The 22955-nt window shown below is 25.2% G+C and overlaps 1 protein-coding gene across 2 annotated transcripts in view; it reads left to right on the top strand.

Annotated features, from left to right (window-relative positions):
• The first annotated feature begins 368 nt into the window (after positions 1-368).
• Positions 369-22955, top strand: part of LOC105359179 (formin-B) — a 49468-nt gene continuing 26881 nt past the window's right edge. The window contains exons 1-3 of one of the 2 annotated variants that reach the window (XM_011495690.1): positions 369-567; positions 8618-8733; positions 21119-21220. In XM_011495690.1, the coding sequence (XP_011493992.1) occupies positions 8644-8733; positions 21119-21220 (192 nt within the window). In that variant the 5' untranslated portion in view covers positions 369-567; positions 8618-8643. The remainder of the gene's footprint in view (positions 568-8617; positions 8734-21118; positions 21221-22955) is intronic. The other variant, XM_011495691.1, reaches the window with a different exon arrangement.

Genomic DNA, 22955 nt, shown 5'->3' on the forward strand with positions numbered 1-22955 from the left:
ACATTTAACCTGAAAGATTCGAGTTTAACCAAGTGTTTCTAGTATATACATATATATATATATATATATATATATATATGTACATATCAACATAAGCTCGCACGCGCGCACACGTATAAATACAGATATATATTAATAAATATATATACATACATATATATATATATATATATATATATAGATATACGATCAAGTGGTGAGTTTATGGACAATACATACGTTACACTTTTCTATGGAGCAGTTTTCAGTTTTTTAAGGAGATCTAAAGAAGGAAGCCGATAAAGAGAGGAGAGAGAGATAGAGAGAGTGTGTGTATGTGTGTGTGTGTGTGCGAGGGAGAGAGGGAGATAGAGAGAGAGAGAGAGAGAGAGAGAGAGAGGGTGGGGCGAATGAGATCACGAGCGATTGAAGACACAAGTTGAGAGTAAGAGTGAGAAAAAGGAGCTGCGAGCGCGTGCACGTGTGTGATACGAAAGCGAGACTGATGGTTCTGATGTACTTTAATATGTGAGAAGAGATACGAGAAAGAAAGTGCGAGACATCGCTTTTTCCAAAAGATCCTGCACGGTAAATCAATTTAGCGATTGTATAACAGAAGTGTAATATTATCTGTCCTGAAATTCTATGTATATACAGAAATTATGTAATTTTCATTTTACTTTCTTTTATTTGAGAAAATTTTTTGATTATTAAAATTAAAATTAAGCATACTTTATTGAGCAATGTAGAATCGTGTATTATAAAATATTTTAAATTTAATTCTTCGCGCTAAGATATAAAATCTAAATTAATTATGCGGTTTAAGAAATGAATAATAAATACTCATTATGATTGATAAAATAACTTCCAATAAATGACGTGTGATTCAATTCTCATATAATTTATAAATTTCGAAAATTAATTTAATGATACAGAATGACAGATGTAAAATAGGAATCTGTAATTTTATCAATAATTATATTGTCTTGGAAGATATAAAAAGTCATAAAGGAAGGGATGGAGAGGATACGTGCAGAAACTTGTCATTTAACTCTTCTGCTAAAACAAAAGTGCGGAAGTTCATGGATGTATGCGCGTGTGGCTCGCGTGCAGTGCGCGCACGGATACTTAAAGAAAATTTGAGCGCCACACGCACACGTATAAATGCGCGCACTACTGTGAAGGTAACTAGTGAAACTTTAGGAAATTGGCGCGATTTTACTTCCAATTTGTAGTGATGAAAACGAAATGGCAAAATGATCAAATTGAAGGGACAAATTGACGAATCGTTTCTAAAATCATCGCATTCGTGTATGCATAATTTTGCCTACGTACGCGTGAACACTTAAATACGTATGTGAACGCACATGATCGCACATTTTTATATATTTGAGAAAGATCGAAAGTGAGAGTTTTTATCTTATCTGACGTTATTGTATGCAGTTCGAAAGTGATATATATAAAGTCTTAAGTATTGCTCTCTAAATTTTATCAAAATAATGCTTACATAATATGTATTTCGGATTAAATTTATTCTCTTTAATTAAACGAATGTTTTACTTAAAGTAGTTACTTCTGTATACCCATGAAATTTCTCATTCAAATAGAAACAATATACATCTAACTCTAGTCGGCAAATTTTACCTTAAAAAAATGATTTAATATTGATTAGTAATTATTCGATTACATTACAAGTAAAATCATAAAAAAGCAGTTCATGCATTTGAACGAACATTTACAATTAGTACCGATAATCGATTTTAATCGACGTTCATTTTGTCATTTATTAATTCGAACAATGAACTGATATTGTTTTTAAAATTAACTATACAATTCGTTAAAATTATTATTTTAAAAATCTTTGTGTACCAATGATATACAAGCTACCACTGTCTTTAAATATTATGGTAATATAAAATAATAAATAAATCATATTGAATATCTATTAATCTATTAATCTATTAATTAATTTAAAAGTTTCGCCGAACTAGCAACTTTGTTAATAAATTGTCGTTGTTTCCACTGATTTTTATTTAAAAAATTTTTTTTTCAAATGCTCTATATAGAAGTAGTAAAGTTCTATCGCGAAAAGTTGAACAAATGAGTCTGAAGAGAAAATCGAGGACTTAATGCATGGACGTGTAAGGAAACTCGCTCTCGATCACCAAAGTAAGCCTTGAACGAAATCAATGGATCATGTTAGGGAATTCTCATTCAATATACGAGAGAAATATTACGCATACACATTCATAAACCACTGAAATACAGATTTACAATCAGTTAAGACTAGATTAACGAAGTAGAAAAAATTTATATTTTCGAGGTGATAAATAAAGCCGCAACTTTTATTATTCATTAATACGGTAAATTTTTAATAAAGCATAAACGATTTCTTCATCGTTTTAATAATTAAATATTTTATTGATAAATTTGAAATACGTAGATCTGTAAGAAGCGATGATAGTGAAATTTAAGGTTTGATATTTACTATTAAAAGCAATCGATATAAAAATCGACTTTAATTAAATATTATAAATTTCTTAAAATAATAAAATTTTACTTGCATTATTTTATTACATTGATTGGAATGATCTCTAATGTTTTAACGTATTTGTAAAATTATCAAGTAATTGAAATAATAATGTAAATATACTACATAGCTAAAATATACTATAATACTAGTAAAAATAAGAAAAACATAATATACGAATTGCGAACAACAAGAATTCATGACTTCAAATAGTTAATGGTTATTTATGTTAAACAATTTCGTTATATATCTCTTTACCGAATGAATATAAATCAGGCATGCACGCACGCACACACACTCGTATTTACGGGTGTACACGCGCATACAAGTGAATACGCATAAACGAATATGAAAAAATATTTGGAATAGTTTTGTATTACTTAATGTAAGGAAAATTCAAAAGATATTCTAAATTCTCCAGTTGAAAGTATAGCATTTTTCTTTCATGGTGTAATTAAAGATATTCTAGAGTAATAATTTCCAAATTTTTTATAAATATCACTAGTATCCTTGAGAGATAAATCGGGATGTTAAACATGTACATACAAATAAAATGCATAAGAATCAAGGTCTACGCTACACCTCTCTCTCTCTCTCTCTCTCTCTGTCTCTCTCTGTCTGTCTGTCTCTCTCTCTCTCTCTCTATCTATCTATCTATCTATCTATCTATCTATCTATCTATCTATCTATCTATCTATCTATCTATCTATCTATCTATCTATCTATCTATCTATCTATCTATCTATCTATCTATCTATCTATCTATCTATCTATCTATCTATCTATCTATCTATCTATCTATCTATCTATCTATCTATCTATCTATCTATCTATCTATATATCTCTCTCTATCTCTCTCTCTATTTCTCGTACTCTCAAGTATCGCTCTCTTTCCATCTCTTTTTCTGCTTCTACGTACTTTTCACTATAACATGTTCACTGTTTTCGCTCTTTCAACCTTTCCCTAACTCGCTCTCCATCTTTGTATTCATGATTAACTCAACGCTCAAAAGAGCCCATATGCGTATGCGAGATTGTGAGCAGCACTAGGATAGTATTAAAGCGCAAATTCGGCCTCCGAATTGCAAAACGACCTCGATAATCGAGGATGGAGCACCGTCCGATAGATCCGTCTGGCCTATTTGTAATGTGCACGGTGTAATTGTGAGCACTTGTTTGTATTTATACCGATTCTCTTTAGCGCAATAACGTTAAAACACTTTTAAATCGCGTTTAATCGTTAAAGTTTCTATCCTTGATGCAAACGTACGCAGAGAACGCAGTCCATGACATTTTTTATATTGAAATTATATTAAAGGGGGACAAGGGATCCCATGGCTATTTTTTCATAATTATTTATTTATTAATTACATTATGCAATGCAGTTATCGTCGAGGAAGTAATAATGAGCTACATAGAAAATTATCGTACTCCCTAGATTGGAATGTTTTCAATAAACAAATCAGAATTAACGTGCCCCTGTTAAAGCAACTTTATAAAAGTAAATGGCGCATTTCAAATATTACGACAATATAGAATAACTATATTCTTTATAAAAAAAAAAAATAAATAAAAAAAAAAAACTTGAAAGTCCGTAATTGTATAATCCACGTCTAACCAATGTGTTATTTAAAATGAACATTTATTTTAATTACATACACTTTAGTGGTTAATTACAATGGCAAAATATATTTACTGGCAATTAAAACACCATAATTCATTGAATATAGACTATATCGGAGTTCATATTAATTTTTTGTCAATCGTAGCGATTATATTTTAAGCATCAAACAACTTTCAATTTACGATATATTTAAATAGACATATATCCGCACACGCGATATTTTTACAAATTTACGTAATAATACTGAAATATTAGATTTTTTTTTTTTTATTACGCTGCCTCGAAACTTATTTTTAAATTTTTACAAGACAAGTTTTAAATATTTATTCTATTTAAAAGACAACCTTATAAAAATTATATTTAGCATATTTTCATTCAAATGACATTTCATAAAAGATATTATGATTGCAGTTTAATTAATAAGGTAGTGAAATATTTGTAAAATGTTAATAGAATTTTGTATTTCATTGCACAATTACGTATTCTTCGGATAATATTTATAATTGCGAAATCTAAATTTTATTGTAATAATATTGACATCAGGTATAATAATATTAAAATACCTTGCAGAATAAATTATTAGCATATATGAATTTCAAAATTAATTACTATTTCTTATATAATCATTAAACATACATTTTTTTTTGTTTTTTAACAAAAATTATGTTAATTACAAATAAAGTGTTATTTATACTGAATAGGAAATAATTTAGGAGGATGATCCAATGATAATAAAGTGATAAAATAATTGGTAGCAGGAATTATAATGTCATTTGCATTTGCTCATAATAACAATCACTATAACTTTCTTTACACTTATAAAAGAAATTTCTTCTTTAATTTATTACATAATAGCAATTTTTGCAAATCATAGAATTTCGAGGAAATCAAGTTTATAGAAAATATGCATTATGCGCTGAAATGAATAATATTAATTGATGTCTAACTTGCTAATTACAATAAATTGAATAAAAATTTGAATAACATTAACGAGTAAAATATTTGTGAAAATTTGTAATTTTCATTCTTATATAGACAGTAGTTGCCGATGTATTTTAATAAAAAAAAAAAAAAAAGAAAAGAAAAGAAAAGAAAAACGTTTACTAAAATGTCCTTTGAAACGCACATGATCCAATTTTTTTTATGAAATTTAAATTGCATAATCGTCAAACTAGAGTTTCAAATGCCTCTTTACAACTGCCATTATTGCTAAAAAAATCCAAATTAATTAAAATATATTATATAATTTATTATGCAGAATAATCGACACAACTATGCATTAATTTATGCATATGATTTATCGCTTGCCAGTTCAAATAAACTTGATAGAAATAAGCACTCGATTACAAATTGTTACCAAATTGTTACCTACTACTTGATAATTATAGGAAAATTAATTTTATATATCAATCAGTTATACTGATATTCATTTATCGAATATTCCAGTATTAGGTAGAGAGACCGGAGAGGATAGATGACTCTGTGAAACCATAAGAATCCGTCACAAACAAAGTAAGGCGCGAAATTAACAAAGCCGAAACGAAAAAGCCTTAAGGCCAATCCGACGAATCTCACTTTGTTAATAACGAGATTTATGATATGATATATTAACATACGGGATGGAAGGGCTTGAGCTGCTCCCGTAATTATTAACTCTGAGAAGGTACGGAACAAGTTTTTAGGATCGCGCGACGCTACTTTCGACTCGCGGTGGAACGTCGCGTCGAAAGTGATAGTTCGCAGATGCGAGAAAGATGAGCTGCCGTGTTAATGGCCGTCTCACTCCCCTTTCGCTCTTAAGCTCATCGTTGTGATGCGATCGAAGAGAGCGACTTTCAACGCACGTGTTTTATCGATTATCTCAGTCGGAGTTTAATGCTTGAGAGATGCCGGTAGTGTATATTTATTCGTATTAACAGGCCCGCTAGCCGATGAGAGACATTACTTAACATAATTTATCCATTATATCATCCATTATAAATCATAAATAGGGCTTTTAGCTTTTATTAATCGGTTCACTTTTACGTGAAGGATGATATATTGATCAACTCGCTTTATATTAGTATTTATAATATTTTTGTGCGTATAAGTGTATTCTAAATTTTCGGTTATACATCAGATTTAGTGGAAATATAATAATATCCTATTGCTTGGTTTTTAGAAAGTATTTTGCTGTGTTGATAATTATCGTTTGCAATATTAGTGAATATATTAGTGAAATCCTATAATATTGGTGAAAAAAAAAGAAAAAAAAAATTCATTTCAACTGATACTGTCACAAGAAATTATATTTGATCGATTAAATGCTTTATTGGTATAAATAAAATCAATCATATATGTAATACAATTTAAATACTTTAGCTATGACACATCTTGGACTTGCAGTAAATATAAAAATTAATTTTTTTAATGAAGTAAATATAAAACGTTTTTAACAAATTCAATTAAATATTCATTTAATAATTAATTGCGGGTTATGTCTTTTCAATGCACGGCTTCTTAGATCACGTATATTTAAATTTAGTGTTTAGTTAAAATTTTCTCCTGTTCACTCTCTAATCATGAATATGACAAGTATATCGATGATATTTGACAATAGTGTTTTAGGAAATTTATATATTCCGGTTAATTTCAACATAGATTTCCTAGACATATTTTTAATTTTTTACAGTTTTATTTTTACGTTAATTATGAATTACTACTATATTTTTCATAGATCGAATTCTTTCAAGATTAAATTTAAATATATATATATATATATATATATATACATATATAATGCCTATTGTGATTTGATATATTGTAATGAAATAGTTTAATTAAAATACAAGCTCAGAATATATTAAAAAATTAACCTAATTTTAAGTGTACTTTTAATGTTTCTTATAAAGTACATTCGAAATCATATAGCATATAATTATAAGAAACATTCAATTAGAATGATAAATTAGAAATTAGATTAATTAAAAATTAAATTTTTGGTTCTAGTAAAAAAAATTACTCTTCATTAAACATAAACTTTTTATATTAATACATGTATTCATAGAAAACTTGGAATATCTTTAGGGTATATTGTAGATAAACATTACTTTATTATAAAATATTATTTAATTGAATTTAACATTTCGGTATATTACATTTAATGGATCATTCAATAACATTGCCTCTTTCTCACTCTTTGTCTCTCTATCTCTACCTGTCTTTCTCTCTCCCTCTGCTTATCTATCTATCTATCTTTATAATCATCTACTTATTAATATGTACAATAGAATTTAATAATTATAATATATTTTAATTACATGAATTTAGAATGGCATATTTAAATGTGAATTGGATTTTATTAATTATTGCACATAATTTTTGGATCTAAATAGGTTTGATATATGAAATTTTTTAATTTTGATACTCTTTCAAATATAACCAGATCCACTGTTTATTATACGTATGAAGCTTCACTCATATCTATACTTCTAACGTATATATATAAAATTTTGAAAACTTTTTGAATTCATGTAAATAAAATCATAATTAAGTGTTAAGTGAAAAGTAAGAAAATTTGTATAATTAGCATTGAAATTATAAGTCATAAAAAATATCGAGCACTTTCTAAATATGAGTATAATGTACTATATTACTAAAAAAAATTCAATATTTATTTAATTGAAATATACTTATATTTATGATAATATTAAAAAATGTATTATATCATATGAGTAATTAATTAATATTATTATAAATTAATCTATTAATTTATTAGTATATTATTATGTTAATAACAATTTATTATAGATATACTTCGGTTTATTCTATTAAGTTTATTAAGTTTTACAAATATGAAATTATTAAACTACTGATACATCGTAAATATACTAGCAATATATTTGTATTGAATGTATTTGTATTTAGAAAACGATAATAAAAATTAATTCATTCTCATGATTGAGAGGTAATAGACATGGAGAAGTGCGCACTCAAGTGCGAAAGTAGGCATTAAAAAATTACTATTATGTATATAAAATATCCAGGTTCACTATTTATTTATTAGGTAAATGTGCAATTTTTTCAAACCTTATAGATGCTAATTATCAGGCTAAATATGAAACAAATATTCTTCTTTTTATCAGTTCCAATCGATTCTAAGATTTTCTTTATTTTTCAAATATTCGTTTAGAATATACTCGGTTTGAATTAAATCAACCTTTTGTTTTTTTCATTAACTTATTTCACCTATTTAACATATAATTAGGTAAATTTGAATTAATATTTGAAATTATACATTGAAATAGTAATAATATTTCCTACTTATTATAGTATGCGATCGTTTATCTCTTATATTTCTCATTTTAAATTTCATAATACTAATAATGTAATACAACATTTTATATGAAAACAACAAAAATATTTCGAAACGAAGAACTTATTGTAAAAAGAATTATTTAAACTTCTCATTAAACTTTTCATTGTCGATTGATTTATAATTGCAGAAACTTGGACCAATTAAATCAGCAAAATGAAGACTACGATAGTCATATTGGCGGTCTGCTTAGGTGCTGCATTAGTGAACTCACTGCCCATTGCTAAAGAAGGATTTCAATCGAAGGTAAGCTATATTATTTAGAGGCAATATAGTATTGCGTTATTGTCTAATGATAGTCTTGACATTTCTTCGTAATTTCTAAGATCAAACTAAACCATTTAAGGCACGCAAACAAGACATTATGTAGCTGCGCAATTACAGTTAGGATTGCCATTTACGTAATGTGATATTCAAGCAAAGTGACATAGCTGATTAACTTCTCTTAACATTTTTTCTACTTTGATATTATGCTTGTTATTCTATAGAATAATCATATGAGATAAATAGATAATATATAAATCAGAATAACAGAGTGTAATATCAATATTTTAGATATTATTTCAAATTCTTTTATATACGTGTAAATACATAGCCATTTAATAAATAAATCAAGTTTACATAGGTTCTGCGTTATTTTAAAATTTTTCATTATTCAAGAAGAAGGTATAAAATTTCATTTTCATATAATACTTTCATTTTCAGCTGCGTAAGAGTAAACTCTGAACTTTAACGCCAGCAAAATAACTTTCACCGTGCCTTTTGAATTATTTCGATACACAATATTCTTATTCGAGTTGATAATGTATTCATAATGTTTTTAGTGGAATCGATAATTTATTCAAGAATAAACTTATTCGTTTTCCGGTCCTCTCAAATTCTTTACTAAACATATAAATGTAATAAATATTCTTTAAATGAACATCGGATGTTTATTTAAAAGAGAATTTAAATATTTTAAAACTTTAATCATTGATAATAAAGAAAAATAACAATTAAAATTATTTCGAAAAAATATATATTAATGTTTTAATATAAAAATTAATTGTCAAACAATTTTCTAAAGTAAATAGATGATCAAAAATATATAAATAAATTTATTTAAAAATTAGAAATCTACATATTTAGATGATTTAAAAAATTAGATATATAGAAAACATTTTTAAAATAGGATGAGAACCCAATCAGTAACCTTTTATTACTAAGTACACAAGCCGTTACGCAGATACACTAATACGATGATTAAATTATGTTACTATTTGCAGTAACAAATAAATTGATTATAATGAAAAATAATTTTTATTTTTATTAAAAAAAAATATTTTTTTTTTTTTTTTTTTTTTTTTTTTTTTAATAATTTAATAAATCCCATTAGCGTCGCAAATATGAACTTCAATATTATATTATTGAGCATTTTGAATAAAATTAAATATACGAAATTGAATTGATAATATGACAGTATAATAAATCATTATTTATTATGGTAAAGAAGAAGATTTATATATTGAATGATTCCGTATTTTCACAAAAGTTCCCGAAAATAAGATTGTTATTAAAATAATTTTAATATTAACATTTCAATTCGTGTAATTTACATTAAAATTTGCAAAAACTAAAATTTACAAAGACATATATTGAATTTTTCCGAATACTTTTCACGAATATTATTCATATAATAACAAAGTAATTAAAAAAACTCTATTGTAAGAATGTCATTTGACCATTAATATACTAAGTTGTTAAATGATTATTCTTAATAAGATGCAAGTATAATCGTCAAAATGTTAAGCAGTGCAAATAAAAATTAAGTCTTTAAGATATAATCTGATTTCTAATTCTAATTTTATGTTTTTCTTTTTTTTTTTTAACTGCTTATCACATGCCATACTTTAAATTTTCTGAAACACATTAGTATAATAGATTAAATAAGAAATCAGGTAATATCAATTATTACATTGAAGTATATTGTAGCCATGGTTATATTAAAATATTAAATGAATTTTTATTTATCTGAGTTTATATCATCCATTTGTATTAATGTATTATTTAAATAAATCATGAAATTTATTTGAACATATCGGCTAGCGATAAAGGAAATAAACAGTAAGAATTTTAAATAAAAAAGGGAATTGATTCTGTAATTATAGTAAGTTCTAAATAATAAACATTCAAGAAGTAAAAGTTTACGTAACATAGAAAATGCGTATTTCTTCCTATTTGCCGTTTCGGTGAGACTCTCCGCGTTTTTTTTTCTTTTTAGCCTTCTCCCACTTTTTTTCTTCTTACATCGCATAGAAATTTCTTGTGACCGTGAATTATCTTATGAAAGGCTTAGAAATACTTGAATATTCAATTTTGTAAATATTTGTCTCATTAATAGTATTAGTTTTTAATATATATATATATATATATATATATATATATATATATATATGTTTTTGGATAAGTATGATCATTTGGCAAGTTTCATCCGTTTAAAAAATATAATCGGAATAACATTTATAAAATTTATAATTATAAAATATTTATAATTCTATTCATTTGTTTTTTTTCTTTAAATAATGAAGAATTATTAATTAATAATAACTAGTTTAAATTTAGAATTAAAAATTATTTATGAAATTGCGATTTGATCAGAGTTTAAATAAATCAGATAATAATAAAAAAAAATTTATTGATGGAAATTATACTTTTTTATTATTTACCAGTGAAATCACATTTATAGTTTAATATAAGCTATTACAAATTCAATTGAATTTTTTTAATCATATAAATAGAGTGTACTTTTATTATATAAATATAGTTCTTATTTGTTTTTTTTTTTTTAATATAATACAGATATTTATTTATAAAATCGCAGTCAACAAATTTTAATTTTTAAAAAAAATTTACAGAAATTTCAGTTTTTTGATTAATCAACGAAATCAATAAATACGTAAAAATTACATAAAGTAACTTAATCTTTTAATTTTATAGTCTTTCTTTTTTAGATTCTTTGAAACTTATATGAAATTGATAAAAAATAAATTTTTAGACGTTCATCTAATTCTAATTAAGATTATTAGCAATGTTTTTTTGATTATTAAATTTTCTTAAACAAACAAGAAAATGCTAGTAAGCTTAGTAAGTATTTTTTTTTTCTTTTTGATATCTAATATTAAAATAAACAACGGATGGAATGTATCTTTTATCTCGAATAAGCTGCTTGTTTATCTATATATTAATAGATTATGAATATTCGTTTTTACAGAATTATAAAAGATGAAAAATTTTTTAATATATTTCAAAATAATTTAGTTAAAGTATTTACAATTAAATATATTTAAAATATTTCATGCTAAAATTGTAATAACAAATGATGCATTAGAAAAAGAGGTTTATGTTTTTTGTATAATACAAAAATAATTGATAATATTCATACAGGTATTTAATAAATGAATGTAATACAAATTGTTTTAGACTATTAATTTTATTTAAAATATTTAAATAAAATTTTTTTAATATGAATATTATTTATATAATACGATATTTTTATATCGATTATCTATTTTTTTTAAAAAAAAAAAAAAAAAAAATTTCTCATGACCACAATTTAATTCATAGAACAATTAATTTATAGTAACTTTAACTTAATTTACTGTAACCCTTGACTCTAAAATTCCCGCATACAACCTATGCTCATCTTAAACTATCGGGATCAAGATCGCTTCCCGGTAGTAAAACTTTCTTTCCTAGATAAACGTGTCGATTGCTCTTGCAGAATGTGGAAAGAGGAAGGTAGATGGCGGATGGGCGTTGACATGAATTTTTACATAATCATAATCCAGTACTCGGGATACCCGAACGAAATAACATTGAGCAGAGCATCGTTTAGCATTTTGTGAAAATTGGTGCTTAATTAAAAGATGTTAAAGCGACTAACGTCTCATCTATTCATACGCCTAACATCTCCGGTGAATTCATACGTAAGCATATAAACGTCGACCTTCTCGACACTTTCACTGGTGGCCAAACGAACCGACTCGGACACTTTCTTCGATCGTCCGGTACCCAATGGAAAGTGTGCATGTGTCTCTGCCTGCACGTACGCAGTAGTGTGCACAACTGTGTGCGTATGCGATAGATAAATCATTAGTGGTTAAAAGGTCAACGTCATTATACGTGTACTGACTGTAAAAGTAAAACGAGGAGAAACACGATAGAGTGAATGATGAAAAATGCAACTCAATTGTTCATGTGAACTCTTATCGAGTGTATATTTCATAGTAATCATCGGTAAATTCAAACCGTTCATAACTGATTTTATTTAAATATGTACCAATTATAAAGAGAGCTGGAATTATTTTTAAAAGCTACATACCAAAATACAAAATAATTTTGTAATAATTTGAAATATAAATTTATCGTATTTACTATAAAATTAACATAAAATTAACATAAAATTATCCTTTACTAAAAGTACTGTCATTTTATATGCATTTATGTGGCATGCGGGAATAAAATATTATTGAATTTTTTAATTTAGAACATATGTTATAAAAAAAAAAGTATGTATTTTCATGATTCTATAAAAATGGTAAAAATATCGTAAGATATTCTTTCTTTAAGATATTATATATTCTATAAGATATATATTTATTATATATTTTTTCTTTACATGGATATTTTATTATATATTTCTATAAAAAATATATTAATTATATTAATGATATAGAATCATATATGCTAGAAAAATTTCTTGTAAAACTGTTGAAAATTTTAATTTTTAATATTATTCATACAGAAAAAAAGGCCTCTAGTAGCACAATCAAAAGAGTAGTGTTAAAATTGTTTTTGTTAAAAGAAAATGGAAATGAAATTTATTTATAATTAATTACAAAATCATTGTGAGGCTTTTAATCATTCTTTTATGAAAAACTTTTTAAATATTGTTACTGAGTTACTGAGAATTCACAGGTCCTCGAAATTATTAAACATTTTCATTTGATAAACCCAATAATAAGCTTATATTAAACAGACACACACACACACGCGCGCGCGCACGCACTCACACACATAAAACATATACAATAATTGAAATGAAAATAACATAACTTTAAAGATGTGACTTATAATAAGAACAAAAAATTTTTTAATGATAATAAATAATTGACATTATTAGTAAGTATTAATAAATAAAATCCGTATTATGTATGTAATGATTCGAAGTAAAACTCAATGTATTATACGGAATTTTATAGACTAATTTATGATAGATGAATTATTAAGAAATATTTCGAAATAAGAGTAGAAACAATTGTGAACCCATAAAGGTAGTAGCCACATTTTACGTTTATGCAATACTATTTTGCAACGTGACGATGAATTTTTCTAAAGCCAAAAAATGTAACTCAATAATATTCTTCCGTTTACAAATAAAAGAACAGGGCTTTCGTTTTAAACAATCGATTTATCTCGCGCGAGTTCCGAATCTACCAGGTATTTACGGAACCCACCTTTCGTTTCGCTAGGCTGAAGCGATTTCACCCGAATAATACTATTCGATCAATTTGAAAGATTGCGCGTGTTCGACGAAAGGCTTTATAGATTTAAATTAACCGAAAATAGAATATCAGTGGATGGATATATATATATATATATATATATATATATATATATATATATAATTAACAATACTGACAAATATTAAATAACTTTTATGACTGCGATACATCATTCTTATGAGCTTTGATTTTATTTGACATATATAACAGTGATATAGGCGAGGTTTTTAGATATAATCCAAATATACACAAATAAAGAGTTAGAAGTTAGAATTTTTGTGCAATTTATAGCTTCCTGCTAAACTTTAATAAAATAATCCATTAATTAATATAGCTTAAGGCTCTGTTGACATTATCCAAATACTGATAATAATAGATTCGCCTATACATCAAATGAAAATTATCACAATTCTCAGATAATTTATTATTCGTTTAAGGAACATACTCCTCGTAAATTGCATACAAAAATCTTCATTCAAATAATAAAATCAAGTTATCAAGTCATACGTCCTACGCGCCTTGAAGCTGACTAATATTTCTTACTCCCAAATTGGCTGTCTAAACCTTGAATAAGTGCATTAAAATAATACCTTATATCTACATACACAACTGAAGCTAGAGATCGTATATAAAATAAATTACTAAGGACAGTGTAAATGAAGCATCGGCAGACGATAGCTACAGGCAGCTTTTAATATGTATGAAAGGATCGGCGCATACTACGAGACAAGCAATGATTTTCAGGTGAATAAATTGGATGGCACGTGTATCGAACGCTCATGAGGTGCGAGTAGATCGGTTGCTCACCAAGAAAAGAGAAGGTCGATTCTCATTTGGCATTATATTAGTGTGTTTACGCGCGCGCTTACAGTGGCGACATTGACACCCTTCTATATAACAATATTTATCCTCAATGATTTTAGTAATGAGCTTATCATTATAATTCTCATTTTTTATTAAAAATTATATATAATGGCACAATAAATTTTTGCGTTTCATACGTTAAGCAACATTTTAACAGATATAAAAAATTCAGAAAATTAATTATTATTGTAAAAAGAATTGAAAATTGTAAGATAAATTTATGTTTTACATATTTAATTTTTAATGTACGTGTATGTCATTATTATTTTCAGCATAAAATATTTACTAGACGATTCGATGATTTGATATAAAGATTATAAAATTTCTTATAGTGAAATAGTAAATGTTGAATATGCTTTTGGCGAATAAATTAAATAACGTGAAAACAAAAATAAATGAAAACGACAAGACTGCACTAGCGATGTGGAAAATTAATTTAAATTTGACAATTACAAAATACATAATTGCATATAAATATAGTACGACAATAGGAATGAAAGACTTGCTTGACGACAGAATGTTCGACAGGGCTGCATAATTTCTCAGCCGCGAAACTAGAACTAATTGTTCGATGCGGTGGCAATGCTGTCGTGCCGCTTTCTAACCTGTCAAATGGCACTGAGACATATTTTCAGTAGCCTGATAGATCGATCCATTACATCGATCGATCGATCGCACAATCGATGCCGAGCATGCGACGGCATCGAGTTCTGTTCCTTATGCATTTCTTCGTCTCGGGACTTTTGTCTACTTTTCAAAATGTATTCGTTAGTAGGCCGATGAGAACGATGAAAACACGAATGAAAAGAAATTAATGAGTAGTAACGAATGAGAAATTAAATGACATATGAATGAAACAAACGTTATCCGCTCTCGATGAATTAAACTAATATCTGGTAAATGAAGCATAAAGTAACATAGAAATAAAAGTCAAATAGTTAATTGATATGTTCGATTTGTCGTTACAACATTGTGTCATGAGCACCTAAACACTTGAATTGACTATCGATCAATTGCGTTTTCTTGCTACATTGGCCTTTAGGATTATATATACAAATGAAAATCGTTGGTTGGAGGCTTCTTATTACATAAAATGACACTTTACGTCTGATTATTTCTTCCGTAATCTCTTTATACATGTTGAATAAAAAGTATACTCATAGTATTAATAGTAAACAGATTAATTATTACAATATATAAATACATTACGTTTTAGGAATTTGACGTTATAAGACATTTATGTAAATATGTCGGAAATATTTTGCAAAAGAGTTTTTCATTATTATAAACTTTATACAAACTAAATTTTTCCTTATATTTTCAATCACGCTATTTTCTTTTGTCATTGATAGATTATAGAGGTAAATTACTTTAGTACAATAAGCAAGCAAAGTTAAATGGTAATAATAAAATTCAGCATGTGTTGGCAATTATATTTAATTTATATTATAATTGAGAAAAATCAACCGGAGAATATGAATAAGCAAAAATACAAATATTTATATTTATCATTACCAACCACAAACATCATATTGAATATACATATAATTTCATAAACTTTCTAAAATCACGTATACATTACACCGTTAAAAGTACAATTCTAGTTTATTAATATAATTTATTATTAATAAAATTAACATAACAATAGTTTTATAATTTTATTTAACAATATAGTATTTCATAATATGTATTATTTTTAAAATGTTGTATTAAATTAATAATTATTACTTATATTATATTACTTATATCATAATTATGCATATGTCTGTAATATAAAATATTAGACCATAATGTCAATATTCTGAAGGCAGAAGAATAAAAAGTTTTTAAATTATTTTTAAACACGATAGTTGTTTTTAATTATGACAATTACATATGAATGGTTCATAACAAAATTCATAAGTTCTTATAAAATTTTGAAAAATAGTCGTTTAAAATAAATATAAGTATTCACGAAATTTTTTTAATATTTATTGGTTGTTGTTTTTTTTTTTTTTTTTTTTTTTTTTTTTTTTTGAAAAAACAGCAAAATTTTAAAAATATTGATTAATTATAGTTAATGGTATATCGCCAATAGATTAGATATATCGTCAGAATTTTACATAACTATATTGAAATTAAATTTAATGTAGTTTTTTTTCTAGAGAAATAATTAACAATGCTGTTTATTAATATGCACTAATAACCTTACTTACCTGTTAATTAATAATAAGTTTAATACCTGAGAAAAGAATAATATGACATAGGAAGCTATACATATATAGATATACATATGCCAACATATTAATACGCACATAAATAGGTTTACATGTATTTGTAATTATAATATTTTAATGCTTTTATTATTCGGCTCAACTTCTTCAATATTTTTGCATCAATATTTTTCTTTTATTTGCCATAATAAAAAAGCAGAATATTTTCATCTACAAACTCATTATTTATGTAACGTATTTACTAAATATTAATCTATTTTTAATTAATTAAATATATATATATATATATATATATATATATATTCATATCATTAATAATACAATCTTATACATATTATAATACTTATTATATAAAATAAAATTTATTATATAAAATATACTTATAACGTGATAATATAGAGGATAATATTATATTATGAGATGAAACTTCTATTATTTGCGTTGTATATCAGACGATTAAATTCTAGATTTAATAAAATATTGAGATTATTTATGAATAATATTCTTATTGAACTGAATAATTGAAGTAAACTAGATAATATTATTCAATTTAAATTATACTATATTGATTATAGTCAAGTATTTATTTAATATTTAGGCGTGCTGTTTGTGAATTGAGTTACGCTATAACTCAACTAAAATTGACTCATATTCAAATAAAAAAAATAATATTTAATGTATTTTTCAACAATTATATAACATGTTATTACGTATATTGCGAGAATATGATGAAGAATTGAATTCTATAAATTAAAAATTCTTTCCTCAAATTCTCAAAGATCATTTCAAAATCTTAGATTTACTAAAACAGATGTAAAAATGAAATATATAAGATATTTATAATATTATAATAAATATTTAGTTAAAATAAAAAATGTTTTATAATACAATTTATTCTCGTGCATTATTAACTTGTTGATTATAGATAATAACAGATTTTGCAAATAAGATCATTTACGTAAATGTATTTCAACAAATTTCGTTTTTGCATTGATCGATTTAGCAATTAAACTTAAGTAGAAACACGACGGTGTAAAAAACCTTGATTTATGCAAATATAAAAAACATATATTTAAAAAAAACTTAACTGACACGGTTGTTTATTAACATAAATATTAATATAACACGAGTATAGAAGCGATATTAAATGAGAAATAATTAAAAATATATATAATTTAATATTTTGACTGTTTATAAATATTGATCTTGATAAAATTTTGTTAATTTATGTTTCTTCAGATCTCTAAAGAGTGATTCATAATTTATTTAAACGCGAACGTTCACGCACGACAGAATAAATCACAAGATCAGGACATTTCAAAGAACTAATTTCTAGCCACACCAAGCACAAAAGCCTATGTATTAAAAGAAATTGGCATTTCTTCAGCGAACCGTAAGGTACAGCTCACTTTCCGCGAATCTTCAATCCCACTCCTCTTACGGATAAAGCCAGTGAAGTAGATAATCCTTCGATGAGCATCGTGCGTAGCAGCCGGTAAATTGACGTAGCTTGACCCTCGGGGAAATGGCGGCAGAATGGCTATCGAAGAGCCGTAGCTCAGTATAGAGAAAGTAAAGTGTATCGCAGTGGGATGTTAGGCAACCCACTTGGTTTCGATTGTCTCATACTTATTGGTGATTTTGCGCGACGCTATAACTGCCACGCCTTACGATTTTTCTTTCGATGTTTTACAAACACAGGCTAACCTCTGTTTTTAACAGCCTTCACTCCTCAAGCCCGAGTAATTTCGTTCGTATGACATATTTTCGTAAGATATCGATGATGCGCGTATTAGCACTGTGACGTAACGATAAATCGATAAATGGATAAATTTTTATATTATTTGATAAATGCAATATATAAATTTGCTTTTCAATCAGGGATTTTTTCATCGGCAACTAAAAGTCTAACGAACGCATTTTTATCCAAAAGTGCATGAATTATATAACGTTCTTTTATTTTCTTTGATTAATTAATATCTCATGCCAAATACTCTTAATATCAATTTATAACTTTATAACATTTAATTATGACGATATTTAATAAAAAAAAAAAAAAAAAAAAAAAAAAAAAAAAAAAAAAAAATGAATAAAATACATTAATTTCAATAATAATTGAAATTTGTTATTTATTTTATTAAAATAAAAAAATTCTGAATTGTATAAAATGTGGTAATTAATATAATTTATCGCTTTTTCATAAGAAAACTTGTTTTTTAAAAATTCACGTTTTTAATCAAATATTAAAATAATTCTTGATACTTCCTTTTCCTTAACATTCTCATTAGCGTGTCAATCATATATTTCCTTCATTGTATTGAAATATTAAAGAAAATTTCATTATTGATCTAATTAAAACACTCTAAAAGCATTAGTATTACAAAAATAATTTTTATAGCATTACAAAAGTTGTGCTATAATTTATAAACATTTTTTAATACTTTAACGTAGCTCTCAATTATATTCTGATAAGTTGTAAAATGCTGTTCATAACTTACATAAATCCGTATAATTAGTATAAATAGAAAATAGTATTAAAGTAATATTAAAGAGTGTAAAAATCATTTTAATAAAATAATGTATATTCTTTTATTTTCTATTCTATGATAATAACTGAATATTTCGTCTCTTTATTTACTATAATTATTAAGTGTTTAACTAAGATTTTCATTGCTTTAGCCAAACCATATCCTTGATATATTTATAAATCTTAATTATCTATAAACTAATATAAGATATTATTTTGAGGTTAAAAATTACTTTGTAATCAGTAAACTTGGCGATTAATCTTAATATCGTAAGATATTAGTAGACACAGCTACTTATAAGTGAAAGGTATGATTGCAAACTAAATTTTTTATTGAACTAACAATTGATCGTACTCGATTGACCTGTATAAGGCGAATAGCCAGCCAAGTAAATCGAATCTGTCGGTAGCAAAATAATTATTATATGATTGAAAATATTATAATAAATAAGATTGCAGCAATACATTTAATAATGTACTTGTCTAAACTTAATAATAAAGACAATAAAGATATTCAAGTATTTATATCAATCAAAAAATAGTAATGTTCGAAAATTGTGGTTTTTCGAAAAAATCATTGCAAAATCTTAAAACTATTTGTTGTCTTTAAACATCTAAAAATACTTAAATTGTAAATACGATACTGAGTCCTACTTGATAAGCCTAATTGTATGATAATGCAAACAACATTGTGGATTTATTTACAAAATTAATATTTAATTGAAATGAAAGCAGTATTATTAGCTTCTGTGGATAAAATATGTTAAATTATAAATTACAAATTTATCAAATTCTAATTATAAAAATTACGACATACAAAAAGGTCTTCATCACATTAAAAACATTTTAATACAATCATTTAATTAGCAAATAAATTCCATTATTCAGACATACGTATATGCATAAGCTTACTATAATTGTTATTTAATAATGATAAAGCATGCATTACTCCAGATGATTATAAATGTGTCCTACATAGTATATTCATGACGTAATATTTGATATGATATATATTAAAAACTTTCACGTATAAAACCAAATGATGTTCTATGTATTCATAAGGCTCGATTATTATTAAACACGTGCTCGTAATTTCATTTTAATCTTAGTTTTTAATGTAAATCGTCAAAATTAAGTATTCAAATTGAGTCTAATGATTGAGTAAAAACAAAGTTAAAAAATAATTTCTATTTATTTACTACTAAATCTTGTAATTACTACAAAACTTTAGAGCTTATTTAATATCGCGAGCGGTCATACAATCGTTTTTTTTCCTGCATTGAAATTCAAAGTCAACGAAAAATTCAATGCAAATAAGTTTTATTACTTTAGCTAAAGAAGAATGCACACGAGAAACACATTATGTGCCCGTTGTCGGCAAAACTTTTTTTGGCATTTTTCAATTTCAAAATTTATCTATGTACCAAGATATATTTAAGCAATTTTTAACAATTTTAAGAATAATTAGGTAAATATTATTCCAGGCTCTTGATCGACTAATGGTAGTCGAAGCTGACAATGAATCTGCACTGAGAAGCAAAAGGACAATCGGACTACTTCGACAACTATTTCCTGAAGTATCTAAGGTAGGCGATCTTAGTAAAGCTTAATATTATTACGTCCATGTTTCTTCTTATCTTCACAGTCGTTTAATTTACTACGTACTTTTCTATTTTTCTCCTACCAGCTTTAATATATATATATATATATATATATACACGATCTTGTAAATGGACAAAAAAGAAAAGAAAAAGAAAAAGGAATAATATTTAAGTTTTTATTCATTTTTAATTAATTATAATTTCTAACGGGTACATTAAGTTCTAATTTCTAACGAAAAGGCTTTATAACATGATAATTCTAATGAAAAATAATTTATCTAATATTAATCGATTTATCAAAAATACAATCATACCACCTAACTACAAATAAATATTTGTAACCACGTATAGAGCGATACGTATTATTATTTTACAATCTTTTATACTTTTAGTAAAGCAATGTTTTTTTTTTTTTTTTTTTTTTTTTTTTTTTTTTTTTGGTTATATTTCACAATTCGTGTCTCCTATCAATTTTTAAACTACTATTTATTAGAGTATTTTTATTATTAAGATTATAGAAAGCGAATTAGTGTGTAATATGGCATGAATTAGTAAGACTAATTAAAACATCAATGAAAATCCAATTCAATCGAATATAATTTAATAATTATAATAATAAATATATAAATCTTACTATTGTCAATGTTTTTAACTACATGTTAAACGATGTTCCAATTATGTTGATAAATGTTTTAAAAAATCTTAATTATATTATTATAGTTTTAATTCTACAAAATAGGTATTTGTAGTTAAAGAAAAGTAACATTAATGGCATCATAAGATTAATAAAATATTAATGATGTATTTAGTTTTTACATTTCTTAATATTATAAATAAAGCAGAAAAAAAACACAAATTACTTATATCATAAGTGACATATTATATAAATAATATATATATATATATATAAGTAACAGATAAACTATATATGCAATTAATATTCTGATTACCAATGACGTTGTTAATATTTCAAAAAAATATAAAAAGACTAAACTTTTTATACAGTGTTTTAAAATTTCAAGGAAAATCACAATGCTAAATGGCTAATGATTATGTAAATTTATTTTAATACAAGAGTACTTCTAAATATTCTATAAAAAAAAGAATGTTTTTATGTGTTTACTACAAAATGAAGATATTTTATACAATGAATATATTGTTAAGGATGTCTTAGTTTAAAATTATATAAGTTTCTATTGAAATATACTAAATATCATATGTATAAATTATTATCATAAATTGTCTTTTCGTAAAATATGATGTAATCGCCTGATATTTAACTAAAATAGTAGATTTAATAATATTTAAATTATGGTATTAACTACAATTTTATTTAGATAACTTCCTTTATTGTGATTATTATCAAATTGGCAAAAACTTTCAAAATCCATCACTAATGCAATATGCAAATAATATACGTTAACTCTGTTCAATGATAATGACGATAAAATAAAATTCAAATAGACATACGGTGGATCTTATAACAATAATAATAATAATAATAATAATAATTATTATTATTATTATTATTATTATTGCACGTCTTAAATACATTTTAATAGTTTTTATATTAATTTTATTTCTGATTGCAAACATACAGAAATACTACGATATTATAACATTCAAATGCAGCCGTGACTGGTTAATAATGTGTGAAACATGGTAATTATCATCTTGGTACACTCATAACTTAAAAAAAAAAAAAAAAAAAAAAAAAGGA

The sequence above is a fragment of the Ceratosolen solmsi genome, unplaced genomic scaffold, assembly GCF_000503995.2.
Source record: "Ceratosolen solmsi marchali unplaced genomic scaffold, CerSol_1.0 scaffold11, whole genome shotgun sequence".
In the NCBI taxonomy this organism is placed as follows: domain Eukaryota; kingdom Metazoa; phylum Arthropoda; class Insecta; order Hymenoptera; family Agaonidae; genus Ceratosolen; species Ceratosolen solmsi.